This window comes from Platalea leucorodia (genome assembly GCF_965183815.1).
Source record: "Platalea leucorodia genome assembly, chromosome: 7".
NCBI classification, from domain to species: domain Eukaryota; kingdom Metazoa; phylum Chordata; class Aves; order Pelecaniformes; family Threskiornithidae; genus Platalea; species Platalea leucorodia.
The window spans coordinates 37,808,242-37,823,287 of NC_138829.1; the positions used below are offsets into that span (position 1 = coordinate 37,808,242).

At 42.4% G+C, this 15,046-nt stretch overlaps 2 protein-coding genes across 12 annotated transcripts in view; one reads left to right on the forward strand and one right to left on the reverse strand.

The window, feature by feature from the left end:
* Window positions 1–7,952, forward strand: part of EIF2AK4 (eukaryotic translation initiation factor 2 alpha kinase 4) — a 41,553-nt gene extending 33,601 nt beyond the window's left edge. For 5 of the 10 annotated variants that reach the window (XM_082317473.1, XM_082317480.1, XM_082317481.1 and 2 more), the window contains 6 exons: window positions 891–949; window positions 2,130–2,227; window positions 3,490–3,558; window positions 4,191–4,235; window positions 5,382–5,506; window positions 6,737–7,952. In XM_082317473.1, coding sequence (XP_082173599.1) covers window positions 891–949; window positions 2,130–2,227; window positions 3,490–3,558; window positions 4,191–4,235; window positions 5,382–5,506; window positions 6,737–6,791 — 451 coding nt within the window. In that variant the 3' untranslated portion in view covers window positions 6,792–7,952. The other 5 variants (XM_082317484.1, XR_014228735.1, XM_082317483.1 and 2 more) reach the window with 5 other exon arrangements.
* Window positions 7,953–8,093: 141 nt separating this feature from the next.
* On the reverse strand, window positions 8,094–11,920 carry SRP14 (signal recognition particle 14). 2 transcript variants are annotated; one of them, XM_082317485.1, is made up of 5 exons: window positions 11,806–11,920; window positions 11,251–11,323; window positions 10,510–10,622; window positions 9,323–9,355; window positions 8,094–8,974 (listed from the first exon to the last, which is right to left on the reverse strand). In XM_082317485.1, exons 1-5 carry the CDS (start codon window positions 11,827–11,829, stop codon window positions 8,885–8,887), a joined length of 333 nt encoding a protein of 110 aa, XP_082173611.1. In that variant the 5' UTR covers window positions 11,830–11,920; the 3' UTR covers window positions 8,094–8,884. The 2 variants fall into 2 exon arrangements, with proteins under 2 accessions (XP_082173611.1, XP_082173612.1); XM_082317486.1 differs by lacking the exons at window positions 8,094–8,974; window positions 9,323–9,355 and adding an exon at window positions 9,376–10,388.
* Between the last annotated feature and the right edge of the window lie 3,126 nt (window positions 11,921–15,046).

Below are 15,046 nucleotides of genomic sequence, written 5' to 3' on the forward strand. Positions count from 1 at the left end.
ACATACATATGTATGTATGTACTGGCAGCAGGTTTAGTTATACAAACTAGAATTCAGAAACTAACAGACTGGACATCCATAGTGTTTCTGAATAGACTTAACGATAAAGGAAATCGTTAAGCTGGGAAATGCTTAACTCGAGCAGTAGTTTGTGCAGGTGGTTGACGTCTCCTGCTACCCACCTTTTCATTCTCCTTTTTCTGGCCTCAGCTAGTCCTGGCATTTAACTTCACAACTAACCTGATTCTCACGTGTTTTGTGACAGATCTACAGGATCTATTAGAAGCTGTGAAAGAAAAACATTCTTTCTAAAAGTTACCTTATTTCTAGATCGTGAGAACAGAATATAGAAGAAGCCGTATTTGGTAATACTGAACCGAGAAATGCAATAACTATGATTGTAATAACACTGGCAAATTTCTTTGGTAATGAATCCTGAATGTGGAAAGTAAAGGGATCCAAACTAATTATTGAAAGCTTCTTTGAATATGTGTGGTCTTAAGTATAACTATTACTTTGATACTTTAGTATTATCTCACAGAAACCTGTAAGAAATAGATTAATAATGTAAAAAGAATATTCTCATAATATATTCTAATATTAGGATCTAAATCACTCTTGCATGATGGGGAGCATGTTTGGTTTTTTTTTTTTTTTTTAATCCATAGGAAGCATAAAGATTGCTTTTAGATCTGATTTTGTAATGTGATTTTGTATGACTTCCTGTCCGTTCCAGAATAGAACGGAATAATGCTGGGAAGTATCCATAAATTTCTTTACCTGTTGGAATGAAATAAGTATGTTTGTACGATAATCTGAAACCATGTCTTATTACAGTATTTCTTCATTACGGTAAATTTGTTTCCCTAACTGTCTGTGTTTATTTTTAGAGAAACCGCAGATAATCTTTCAGTACCAAATCAAAAGGGATCATTTACTAATATTTCAGGTATTTAGTCTCTAGTTATAGCAGATACAAACTGTTTCTCTTTCTGCTTAAAAACTGGTTTTTATAAGAAAATATTGCTGGAACATAAATTTTAAAAGTATTACCAAAGTCAGAGCAAGAAAATGTTTCTCTAGCATTGCCTCTGGTTAGAGACACTTCCTCCTAATCTCAAATGTTGTTCCAAGTGATCTAAAACTGAAATTTTCTCTAAACAAAATAAGTGCTCAGACCAACAGCCAGAATATTCCCCATACAAGCATCCATTGATGCAGTAATTCAAGAGGCAGGGAAAAGCCAAAAACCAGGAACATTTCCTAGCTGAGGAGAAACTAAATGTCATCTTGATGAAAAATGACATGACCTGTGATTGTTACAGTGTTGAGACCCATGTACCACGTAGACCTACTGTTGCGTTAAGATTTTTTTTTTTTTCTTCAAATGAAAATGCCATTACATTTCTAGCTACAGATTTGCACTCCATAGTCTGATAATAGAAGTTTGCATCTAAAGAATAATCTTAAGTACTTGTTGTGTGGATAATGCTTGGCATTTTTGATTGATAATTATTTTATTAAGTACTGATGTAATGTGTGGTGGTTGTTGTTTTTAAGGAAACACTTTTTTCCCTTTCTTGCATAACAGTGAGGGAGGGAGGTGGCCATGTTTAACTTGGGTGTTTTTTTTGTTGTGTGTGTGATTACCAGAAGTGACAATTTGGATTTCAAAATAAGCCATTTCAAATTTTAATTATTGTTATTTGGGGAACTGGGGGCTGGGTTTTATTGTTTGTTTTGTCATTGACTCTGCTATGGGACTGAGCGTTAAATAGTTGCCTCATTCTTGTAATAGATTTTCTTTTTTTGATACTAGGTATGCTACATTCCTCTGTAAAATTCTGCAAGCCATTTGGAACCTTTTATTAGTTTCAGGGAAAACTGATGTAAAATACCAAATTTCTTAGTCTTACCAGCCAGTCCTTCGAAGTCATAAGTGAGCATTTGAGAATTTACATGCACGTATTTCACTGTCCTCTCTACTTGACTGACTTGAGGGTTTTTAGCAGCTTTTCTAACCCTATACTACACAGATCTTAGCTTATTAATATTTGTGAATTTTCTGTTTCTTGCTACTTCTTGCGTAAAGAAATAATACAATCTAAAACTGTATGTTTGCATTTTAGGTGTATTTGAATCACATGGAACTCTTGTAGTGCCTAATGTTAGTGTTATAGCTCCTGAAAAATTATCTGCCAGTGCCAGGCGTCGTCAAGAAATTCAGGTACACACACATCAAATAAGTACTAAGAAGTGATCCTTAAAAGTTAAGGAATGGTAGAATTCATATTTTCACTATCACCTAACGTACACAAATACATCCTGTTTATTCTTTATTCATAAAATAGACTACGAACAACACAAAAGGTTGAAGGCAAAGGCCACCTTTTTTTAACATTTTCGATCTTGGGGATTATCTGTGACACTGTGGCTCAGCCATCATTGTACATACATACTAGAAATCTTATTTAAGTAGCAACCATGGTTCTGGAATTTCCACTTTTTTTTAAATAAACGCTGAAGTGTGTTTAAAGGTGCAAGTTCAGCATACTTCTAATTGGTAATATGTTTGTTACAGATACTCTATGTATTTCAGTATGTTGTCTCAAACTAAAGGCCTAAGAAAGAAATAGCAGATTAAAAAAAAAAAAAAACTGCCTAAAATGTGATATTATAATAATGTAGAAAAGACTAAATGATGCTAGAAACAAACGTCAGAGTTTGTTCATTTAGGATTATTGGCCTCAAAATTAAATTTAGAGTACATGGTAAAACAGAACTGTAATCTTATCCCCTTTTCAGTCCAAATTTAGGTGTGCAACAAAAAAATCCCCCCTATAAATAGTTCTCAGAATCCAAATAAAGAAGTGGATGTTATTCTCTGAGCTTTGAGCTAAACAGACTTGCTGTTTTCAGGTTTTTAATATATAAAAGCATCTTTCCAAGGTACAAGAGACAAATGCAACTGCATTTGTAAAGTGCTACCTTTGCAGGTTTAGTAGCTTGCTCTGGAAGAACGTGTTACAAAGCATGACCCATACTTTGGTTTGGCTTTTGAATCAGTCGTCTTTTTTCAGCTAGAGAGAATTGATGACTGATGTATCCAGTCACAGGTTCTCACATTCCTCTGAAAAGTTATCTAACACCCAGAAACAGAAAGGGTTTTTTTTGCATATGCAAGAATTCACATTGTAATGCGCCGTTCTATCTGCTTTAGTACAGTACTGGTATTACCAAGTCTTGACCGTTGCTGGAAGAGTGACTCAGCCCCAGTCTCATTCCTGTCTACTCATCAAGGATTATTGTGGAATTGTGGAATACTGAAAATTATATTAAATGTGAATTTTAATTTAGATATGATGTAGTTCTACATCTTGTATCAGAAGCAGCCTCTCTGTTCTCATCATCTATGAAATAGAAAATAAGTGTTCCCAGCCTGTGTCACAGAAGCAATGTATTTTACTTTTGCCTATCTTTTGTTGCCAGGTGCAAACAAAACTTCAGACATTCATTTCTAGCCTGCAACAGAAAACAAGTGAGATTGAGATTTTAGCAGTAAGTATTTGGCAGAAGCCTGAATTAATTTCAAATTCTTAATTGAATCGGATGATGCAGTTGCTATCTGGAACAAACGACTGCCAATAGCCTCACTTTAGAGATACCGAATGAACCAGACTTCTGGTTAAATAAGACCCATGCCATGTTTCTTCCATACTTGAAAATTATCTCAAATTGTGTGTATTGGACAGTTGCATAGAACAAAATGTAAGAACTATTTAATTGTAAATTCTTAAGCTGTACTTATGCTGGTAGATTTATGCTATTTATGCTGGTAGATTTAATAACTTGTTCCTCCTAGATTTGTTCTTACATTTAAACCAATATAGCTTTTGTTTGTATATAGCTTTTAGACTTTGCTGACAATGTCATAAAGGACTTTAAAATGGTATATGCTTTTCAGGAAACATACTGCCTGTTTGCCTATGCCTATTTGGAGCTTTCCATAATGGAATCTGTCATGAACAATTTGTTTAAAATGCTTAGAACCTCGGTAAATTCCCAGTTCTATCAGCACGAGTGCTTCTTGGGAAATCAAAAAGTCTGACTCCCTTCAGTATAGCTAATCTCTAGTTGGCAAACCGATAACAGAAGAACTGTTAAGTATTGATTTCTTTATATTTTTACAGGTAGATCTGCCAAAAGCAACTGTGATACACTTCTTATCATTAGAGGTAAGCAATTGAGTATTGCCACTAAAACTCTAATTGAACAATAGATGATAAATTCTGTTCCTAATGAAGTGGAATGTAAAATTCACCCATTGTAGTTTTTCTTCTTCAAGGAGTTTGAATTAGGTTTTAAAACTTGGAAGGATTTTTGTACGCAAGGAGCTTGACTGAGGCTAGAAAAATCTTTTTGTCAAATGCCTGTTACGCAAGACACCCTTAGGAAGTCCTAATCCAAAGCTCTAGGTTTTTTCCCAAGAAGAGTTAACTGAAGTTACGTCTTACTGCTCATTTTCAGAAACCAATAAGCTTTAATAGCAGTCTCAGCAAAGGTGTTTCTTGAAACTGTTAATGAAGGAGGACCCAAAATACAGAGGCAGTTGTTGCGAGTACAGTAGCTGAAACATCTCTTAGTGAAGCCAAGATAAAAAGAGGATGTATAAGTATTATATTGACACCTTTAACAATTCAGAAACTGCTTGGGGTGGGGGAACGACCACAGACAAAACTCTTTTCTTTCCTCCAATGACAGCAGTAGCTTTAAAGTCAGACGTTCTTACTAGAGAGATGGATGCCTCCCCACCCCCCAAAAAAACCAAAAACTCAATAGTGGCACCCTGCCTGAAAGTGGATTTAGTACTTTCATCTGCTGCTCTGAAGCAGTGCTTGACTGGTAATCGGACCCCAGTGAAACATTTGAAAATATTTTCAAAATACTTAGTTCATCCAGTCTATCCAAATCATGGAGATAGTTAATCATATTTTACTTAAAAAAAAAAAAAAAAAAAAAGAAAAAAGAAAAAAGGCACACGATCAGCTTGCGTCATTCACTTTTGACCACCTTTACACCACAGTTCTTATATTCTATCCAGCATCGCAAAACTGATTGAGCCCTTTTCATTGCTTATGCCTTTGTATCACTAAACTGTGTAAAGAAACCGATCACTAAATTCTTCATACATTTTCTTAAAAAAAAAAAAAAAATAAAAATCAAGTTGCATATGTTGTTCATATGAATTTTGTTCGAAACATGTTTAATTAAGGAGCATTGACATTACACAATGTTCAGAAGACTGAATCTTATTGGGAGAAATATTTCCTTCACAAGAGAATGTAAGACTATCGTAGTTCCTTGTCATTTTTTTTTCCTAGTTTGGTGGAGACAGACAAGCCTTTGATGCTACTGTGCGACAACTGATGTCACGATGGCCAAAACAGAGATGTTCATACTTACAAGCAATTTGTGATGAAATTTACAGTATCAAAATGGAAAAGAGGTAAATTTGTTAAGCTCTTAAAGGTACATAAAACATCTCACTTATTTCTGCATTCAAACTTTACTAAATAAGCTGCTCTTAATTTGTCCTCCCCTTTCCCCGAGCAAAAAAAAAATACTCAGGAAATGTGTATAGTTCCTTGAGTACTATGGGAAGAGTCTACTGGTCATCTAATCCTCACTTGTAGTAAAATGTCAATTCTTGGCCATGTAAATTCTTCATTTTTATAAGCCTTTTCAAGAAATTCTAAAATGTATTCCCACTGTTATCTATCTCATTTGCTGCTTTGTTCATAAAACTGAATAGCAAACTACCATATACATTCAGCTGTACTGTTATTTTACTTACGTAGTAACCCTCTTTTCTCATGGGGAGGACTCAGCTTGCCTTTTAAAACTCACGAGCACATTTAATTGCTCCTGCTTTGAAGGAATAAGATGGGAATCTGGCACAGCTGACAGACTGCCCAGCTTTAAGCAAACACGGTGCATGCTCTCCCAGCATGTACAGTAAAGCCCATTTCTGTTTTCTAAGCATAAAAACATTTATGTTCAACTTGTAATCTCCTTGTTGGATTCTGGTAAGGCTGAAACAGATAGTCTGAGCCCATCTAGTTTCAAGCCTCAAGTTTTCAACTCTTGCATGTACTGGTACAGTTAAGTGAGACCTGGGTATTTATATCCTACTGTGGGTTTCATTTATAATACATTTTCTTAAACCTCTATGTTTAGCTTGAAGGTACTACTTAACCTTTAAATGATACTAAAAATTGACTTTGATTCCTTTTTGTTAAGAGATGCAGCAAAATTGCTTCAGGTTTGCTAATGTTTTCTAAGGCAACTGAATACCAAGTACAACATTTTTTTCATCCTGTGGCTTGCAAGGCTGTGAGCAACAGAACCCAATTACTGCATACAAATAATATTCCCTACAGTGTTGGGTGTGAATGTAAGGCCGTCCCTGACGAAGCCTTCCTTTCCCATTTGATGCCTGCACACAGAATGCTGCTTAGCCATAAGCCTTCAGATCGCTGAATGGAAACTGAACAGGCTAGATAAATGGAAAGAGAACGAAGGGGAAAATTGCCGTCACAGCCAAAGGAACTAAAACTTCCTGCTTTTCTACTGAAACTTTGCTGTTAGCTTATTGCTAAGATTTGCCACAGGTATTGTAGGTTTTGAACTTGCAGTTTCGAAGTTTAAAAGATCTCTCTTTTCCTTCCCTCGGCAGGGTTCCTGCACTTATCCTGTACAGTTACCGAGACGAATACAAGGTTCTGTTTTAGTGCTTAAAGCATCTTTTACGGGATGCTTTTACTAACAGACAAGTGTTTTGTCAAAAGGAATTTCAAAAAGCTGTAATAATGCAAGACAGGCAACAAATGCCTTTTTATGTGTCCAGACTGAATTTCATGTGTAATATAAAGCTGTGAATTTATGTCAAAAAGTGGAAATGATGTTTTATAGGCAATTAGGGAGCAAGTCTGACCACAGCCACAGCTATGTATGATCATGTAATTCTTGCCCCTTATGCCACAAAAGAGATGATCAACTGTGCAGATGTAAAACTACTTTTTTAATTGTTTCAGAATGCCTTGTATGTCAGTACGCAACAGTAGTATTGAAATGAGAAACTCAGATCAATGATTAGAGAGGATGAATTATCTTCAACTCTAACAAACCATTTTAAACTTTTTTGAAGAAAGGTTTTTATGTAATAAAAGGTTTGGCTACTGAGCCTTCTTGAAATATTTATTACAAGCTTTTTGTGTGGTGGTTTTTTTTTTTTCTTTTTTTAATCCTACTGTTTCAATTTCTATATAAAAGGTGGTAGATTTCAAGCTGAGAGAGTTGTTGCAAGCCTGGCTGCCTGTGCTTGTCCTGCCTGTACTTTTTGCATTCAAATCAAGCAGCAGCTTCCTGGGAGATGAAGTAAGACCTGATACAGGAAGAACTAAACACCTAAAGCACCTAAACCTAAGACTGTTAAGAGAAACAGAGGCACAATTAAAGCTTGAAACTAGCTTTCTTCACATAGGTAGTCAGATTACATTTGAAGTTAAAGTCATAGTAATGATGGGAATCTTAAAATTATCTTCTTGAAGCTAAACTGTAACACGGCCCCATCAGGAAAAGTTGAGCAAATCTGAAGATGAGTTACAGCAGCCATAGTTAACTATGCATTACATTTCACATCAAACTACATATAATACTGGAGCGAATATACAGAAAAGTTAGGGATTTTTGGAAATACACTGGTGTTTACCCTCCCTCCCCACGTGGTACCTTCTGTTTAAAAAGCTTACTCCTGTTTCTTTCTCTAACTCAAATGATTGCCTTTAGCACTGCAGGCCCATTGCATTAAGAAATACTTACTTTTTCTGCCCCTTTCTTGTAGTAAAGAGGAGGGCAAAGTTAAAATATGTAAAGAGGTAACTTTAAAGACAAACCCAAGAACTTCTGAGAATTGTGGAAGTTGTAACAGCAACACACAAAGTAGCATCAGGGGAGTCAGTCCTAAAGGCACAGGTAGCTGTACCATTCCTAGCAATTCACCAAGACAAGTCACATCACTCATTACAACCAAATCCATTTCTCATTGTGTTTAATAGGAACAATTAAGTATTCACCTTTTACATCTGGTCGTATGAAGGAGCTACTTTAAGATGTGAAGTATGGGGAAATTCAGATCCCTGACTATACTGAAGGATGAAGCTTTTTTTAAAAATAAGTTCAGGTGACATGAGCATTTTTAAGCCGTATCTGAAGGGAACATGATGCGGAGTCCTGCCCTCCCCCCACCCTGAGCCAGGGTCAGCACAGCGGGATCAGCATGGAGCAAAGGCACAGCTGCCTGGTTCTGCAAGCACTCCAGCACTGTGCTGGCTGCCTTAAGGATATCCGCACTGCATCATGTAGACATGTCCCTCAGAGTAAGAAACAGGAAAGCTGCTGTTCCTGGTAATACATTGGCACCCACTTTCCCTAGTACTACTGAGGCTTATCTGTAAAGCTGGGCATCTGTCACTGAGACTCCTGCTCCAGTCTTACTGTGCTCCTGGTACGGTGCATTTCTCTTCACCCTGTTACCCCCCAAACAGGTTTTATACTGCCCACTTGTATAATACAAAACAAACAGCAGTATACATACAAAAATAGTTGGCAGCTGAGTGTAAAGCTATTTCAGTGTAACCCTGTAAATACTCCTGCCATACAACAATCCACAGAAAGCACCTTCTCTCAGTTTAAACAAAAGTATGGATCACATTCCAGTATCCTGCTGGAAGGAAAGCCAAAGACAAGTGGTAACTCAAAAAGAAATGGACTTTGCTTTGAGCAAGGGTCAAGTCTGTTATAGTGATGGTAGGACACCATTCCATCACTGTGTTGCTTTACTCTTCTTGTTTTTGCTTTTCTTGTCTTTTTTCTTCAAGCCATCCATGTTAGCTCTCAGCAAATTTGAATATGCCTGAAACAACAATTGGAACCATTAAAAGAACAAATACTTAAGTGACAATATACTAGAAGTAACATTTTACATATTGCTAATGAATAGGTATCTGCATTTTCTCAGTTAGAGAATCATGCTCTTTCCTACACCCTACACTGGGAAACTACTGTTTCTAAACCAATGCAGAAAGTTAGATAAAATGCAAGTTTGCGGGTTTTTTTAACAAATGCAGATAGGTGGGTATTTTAAGGTTAATCTGTATGCCAGTTCAGCACTGAGTCAACCCATTCACAGCTGTCCAGTGCTTCCTATTGACCACTCCCCAATACCTACAGAAAAGGAAGATAAAAGGCATACAAAACTTACCATCTGGAATTTATTTACTTCCTTTGAGCTCACCTACAAAAGTAAGACTGGAGGTTAACCAAGAAAACACTGGCTTCTATTACAAACCAAGCATCAGTACATGTTTACCCACCAGTAACCATCTAGCCTTTTTAGCAGTGGTTGGATCGACTCATCACATTCAGCGGTAGGTAGGCTGTACTGGTATGTCATAGGACCTCACTGATTTAGAAAACCGAAAACACTCCTTACTTGATTAACAAAATCCTCTGGAGGCCATTCATCCCAAATCCATGTGTTTTCAAATGGAAAAAATGTGAGGAAACATTCTAAGGAAGGTTTTATTTACTTGTAGGGCCATAAAAATATGTTGCAGCCCAGACTCTCTCACCTATTTCTCAAAGTAACATTTTTCCTTGGGTTACATCACAGAGGAGAGCTTGTCAGCTAAAGCCTTTCCCCATCTCTCATTCAAAGTAAACACAAATCGAGTTTTTAACTTCTAGTTAACATTTCCTGAAATACAAATAGCTCTGCAAATGAAAAAAAAAATAGGTGTGCTAAGCAAGATTACGGCTTAGAAGAGTCTACCCAGGTCCACACATTCTTGCCAGGAAACAAGGATCCCTTTCCTACTGTTTCACAGTCTGGGAACATTCAGTTCTTCCCTGGGTTGTAAGAGCCTTCAGTAATTCCATCAAGGTCTATCAGGAACTACCCCTTTGGCACCTGAGGCCTGGGTGTAGACGTACAGGACCTTTCTTCTCCTTGGAGCCATACCATTTGTCTTCATACTGCAAGTTCCATATCTGCCCTGTGTCCTTCTGCCCATGTCCCAGAAGCAGTTTCCCCCTCCCCTCCAAACGATTTCACCTGACTCAAAACACAACAGCCACGGTTGCTGAAAACGGGCAGAGTCCCTTTCTGCTGTCCTGCAACACCGTTCTGAAGCAAAATCCAGCACACAGAGCAAAACTATCAACTACTGTCCCATCTGTAATGCTGAGTGTAAGCATTACGACTTCAGGTAAGCATGACGCTTCAGCATCCCAACTTCAGCTGTGTGTTTAGCTACCGTATGGTTTCTCTGGAATTAAGAGGGTAGTTCTCATTAAATTCATGGAAAGACAAATTTCACTTAAAATATGGGGCATTAAATTAAAGACAAGTAGGGCCACTAGTCTTTCTAATCCAAAGTTGTCACTTACCACTGTACTAATTTTCTTCTTTCCATCAGTTGCTCTTAGAAGACACTTATTGTCTGCAGGTTCAAAACTCTCTACGTGGCCTTTGCGTGGGACTGGTTTTGTTCGGCCATCATCTGTATTGAAAGACAGAGAACGTTTATTCATATTTCACTAAAATCACCAGATGCCTCCTGACATGAGATGTTAAAAATTGCTCCTGAGGAGACCTGTAAAACACCTTGGAATTTAAGGCCATCTGAACCAACATGGCTGCCAAAGCGTTCACAGACCCCTTCCGGTGTAACCCCAGAAGGATCTATTCCATAAACTACATCTGCCAGGAAAAAAAAAAAAGTAAATCCTTGCCCTGACACGCTGTACAAACTGCCTGCCTCAGCAGCAGTGTGTTTTAAATGCATGTCAAACGGCGGCCTAGGACACTTGACTTCTCAAGTAGTGCGAGCTAGCCAGAAACCAGAGAGACATAAACACACAAAAGCAACACTGTAGTTCTCCTTTTATAGAACTCTAAAGATTTCCAATTACTGTTTAACAATTCGGAAGTCCCAGTGTTTCCTGCAGTGTGAAATACAGTCTTACTTCAAGGTTATTAGTACTGCAGCTAAGATGATTGATCTGTCCATACAACTACTCTTTTCGTATACTCTGAACTACAACTGCATCTGTTCAAATACACGCTACCAACACTAAGTTTGATTTAGATGAGCACCTCTTTAATCCGGTAACTGACTTAAAACTTACATTTCTTCAGCGTTATGAAAACACTCCCCGAAGTTCTGCACTTTTGAAAGAGCCTGGTAAGCTCTGTCAGGAACTGCAAGAGAAAGAGACCCCATCCTTGGCTGGAGGCCACCGCACAGGCCAGTATTCCTTCTCCCCGAGCAGCCCAGCGACTCGCCGCCCGGGGAGCCGCCCCCGCAGTTCCCACAGGCCGGGCTCCCCCAGCTCCGCGGGAGAAAGCACCCAGGAGAGGGGAGCGCCCGGGTTCCCCCACGCCGGAGCTGCGGGACGCGAGGTCCCGGCCGGGGCCGGCCCAGCCCGAGGTTCTGACTCGGGAACGCGAGCGCTGAACTCCCCGGGCCTACGGCGGCCCCGGCGCTTCTGCCCCCCCTCGCCCAAGGCACCCGGCACAGCGCCGCTCGCTCCCCTCCCCCGCCGCGGGGCAGGCGCGGGGACGGCCCTGCGCGGGCCTGGCGCACCCCGGGGCCGCGGGGCCCCGCTCCGCCCCTCCCTCCGCGGCCGGCACCGGGCGCACCCCGCGCGGCCGGCGGCCACCCGCCGCCCGGGCAGCCCCACCTGCTCGCTCTCCAGCACCACCATCCTGCGCCGCCGCCGCCACCGCCCGGAAACGCCGCGCGCGCGCGCGCGCGCACGCACGCAGGCGCGACAGGGCACGAGGCGGGCCCGCGGACGCAGCAACGCCCCCGAGCCGCTCGCGCCGCTGGAAGAGCGGAGCGGGCGCAGAGCGCCTCGCGCTGGGGGGGCGGGGCGCGGCGGGGAGCGCCACGTCAGCCCCGCGCTGCCGCCGCCCGCCCCGGCCCCGCCCCGCGGCCGAAGGCGGCCGGCGGACGTGGCCTCTGGGCCCGGCCCCTGCCCGCGCCGCCCCTCCCTCCGTGCCGCCCCGGGGAGGAGCAGCCGGTGCCTGATCCGAGGCGCGGCTGTGGCCGGCGGATAAGGCCGGCCCTGCGGCCGCCGCCGTTATCTCCCCTCTCCTCCCCCACGGCTGTCCGGTACCGGCCGCAGCGCGGGGTTTCCCCAGGCGCACCGCTGGCGCGCGCGCAGCCCGGAGGAGCGCGCGGGGATTTCGGCTCCTCCTCAAGCGCTGCCTTCGCGCGGCGGCCGCGCCTCCCCTCCCCCCACCCCACCGCCCCTCACGGGGGGCGGCCGGGACGCGGGGCCTGAGCCGCGGCCTGCGAGGGGGCGGCGGCGCGCCCGCGGGCGGCCGAGGAGCAGGGCGCTGGCCTGGGCGCCGCGCCGGCGGCGGGGCGGCGGGGTCACGAGGCAGCGCTGGCCGCCTGCTTCCCGCTGGTGGAGCGGGGGTTTGAGGTCGCCCGCAGAGCTCGCAAGCCGCCACGTTGGCTTCGCGTGAGCACAGAACCGCGACGGCCGTCGTTGCCCGTGACGTGCTGCAATGGCGGTGGGAAGGGTCCTGGCGAGTGTGACTGGCCGAAGGCCGGGAGGGCGGGGTGCGTGACTTGAGAGTACGTGAGCAAGACCCTGAGATTCGTACAAGGAACAGCACCTGGGTGGGGCGAGAGGGCACTGCACGCCCACCACACGCGAAGCTCCTGAGGGGCAGGTGCTGGAAAGGGGGTTTTCTGTCGGGCCCAGGTTAGCTGGTCTGGGAACACACAGAAGCAGCTTTTGATCTAGTGCCTTTCCATGTTTCTCACTAGGAAATCTGATTGATTTTTTCTTCCACGGACGTAACGAAGGGGAAGATAGTGCCTTACAGATAAAAGGGGAAAACTGCTCTCAGGCTGAGAGGTGCTTCAGCCCCTGAGGAATTCATGCTGTTCATTTAGGAGCTCAGGACTGGCTTCTAGACAGAAGTGAAATGCCTCCTCACGTTATCATTCTCGTGGTGGGGGTGTTTTTTAATAGATAAAACAGCACTTCAGAGAGTCTAGTCGCTCCAAAAGTCCTTTAGAGTTTACAATCATTTGCTGTCCTTTTGCCGGTTAAGCAAGAGGCAGTAGAGGGTGCTGTGATCGCACACACAGAAATGAAACTGCCTAAAGAACAAGGCAACAAATCCCCAAGAAGCAGGTCATCACAACACGGCCACGGTTTATCAAAATCTATCAGTTTATTAAATTAACTCCATTATGCTGGAGTCAAAGGAAGCGGAGAGATCTGACACTGCCTTTCCCTAACTGTGGATGGTATTATCTTCCTGATGTTTTTGCCCTTGTATTATTTGCAGTTGAGGAGGAAAGACTTCAGAAAAATAAATTTCATTGTTTCTCATAGCATTAAAAACCTCATAAAAACCGAAGAGAGGAATATATGTTATTTAAGTCTTCTGAAAATGGGCGTTCTAAGAGGCCATCATCGGTGCTGTGGTCAGAAGCACTGACAGGCCGAAGCCTTGTACAACTGTGGAAAGTGATGGTCCCTGCCCCTAAAAGCTTGCAGTCAGCATCCACAACAAGTGAAGACAGGTGGATGCAAGGAGCCATTGCTGACACATACTTCCTCTAACCCTGCCGGGTTGCAGGAGCAGCCATAACAAACTCCTAATTACAAGAGGTTGTTTTGTCCGAAATCAGAGTAGGGTTGTGTTTTCAAGAGAGCTCTGAAGGAGGACGATACAATAGCATTGCAGATTTTTATAGGCAACTTGTGAAAGAAGAGCAGAAATGCAAAAACTAAAACAATTGCAACATACTCCCCCTTGGAAACTACCATGGTCACAGACACTGGAAGGCCGAAGTGCATTTCCACTCATGCTTGCCAAAAGAGAAGATGTGTGGTCTCGTAGCTGAAACATGGGGACTACAGCTCTCACCTGAATTCTGACTCTTGAATTCACCAGAGAAGTCTTGTGTTGCCTTGAACTGGTCTCCTAACCTCCCTGCACCACCGCTCTTCTTTCATAAAGGTGGAGAAAGATACGTAGTTTTTCCCTATACCTTTTATGCAACAAAAAGCATCAATGCCTGTGGGATGAGCACCGTGGAGTTTTTTTTCCCCTTTTGCACAAAAATCTCAACCCACTATTAGGAGCTACTTCTGTTGCTGAGGTGTGCCTTCGGTACGCTGAGGACATAGTCGTGCCCACCTTAATGTAGCTGAGGTAGCAGCAGCAGTGTAGCTACGGCATCAGAGACTGTACAAAGATATTGGGCATCTACCTATCTATCTGGGTAGATTCCTTGCAGGAACCCCTAACACCAAAGCTGCTGGTTCTGCTGTATGCTGGGAGAAGGGACAAAGGGGAAACCACTGTGAAGAACTCCAGAGTTGCATGAAGTTTACATTTTTCAAATCTCTTGTTTTATCAGCAATTTTTCTGAAAATATATTTGTCTCACTGCTAATAAAAGAAGTGGCTCCACTGGATTGCTGAACTTCTTTCCATAAGAAAGAAGGAGGATTTGTGTGTGTGTGTGTGTGTGTGTGTTAGCTTATCTTCCTGATCTTGAAGTTGTTTTTCAAGCCAGAATGTCACAATTTAATTGGGGGAGAAGCCTTCATCACAACTTGCAAACAAGGTGAAAACAGAATATTTTTAACGATTCTTTTCCAAAAAATGGATGGAACAGGGGAATGCTGACATTGCTTTACTTTTGCCAAAGGCTGCCAACACTCAGAGGGAATAAGCTATTCAGCTGGCGAAAAAGTGCTGAACAAACACTGAAGGAGCTAAAGGGATACTCCCAATCATGATATACTTGCCTTTCACTCTATCTCCTGCCCCAGTCTAATGCCTTCCCCTTCACCCCCTGCCCTCAGATAAAAAAAAAAGGGGGGGGGGGGAGAAAAAAAAAGAAAAGACAGGTTGGATTAAAACAGTAGCAAGAGGAATTGGTGGA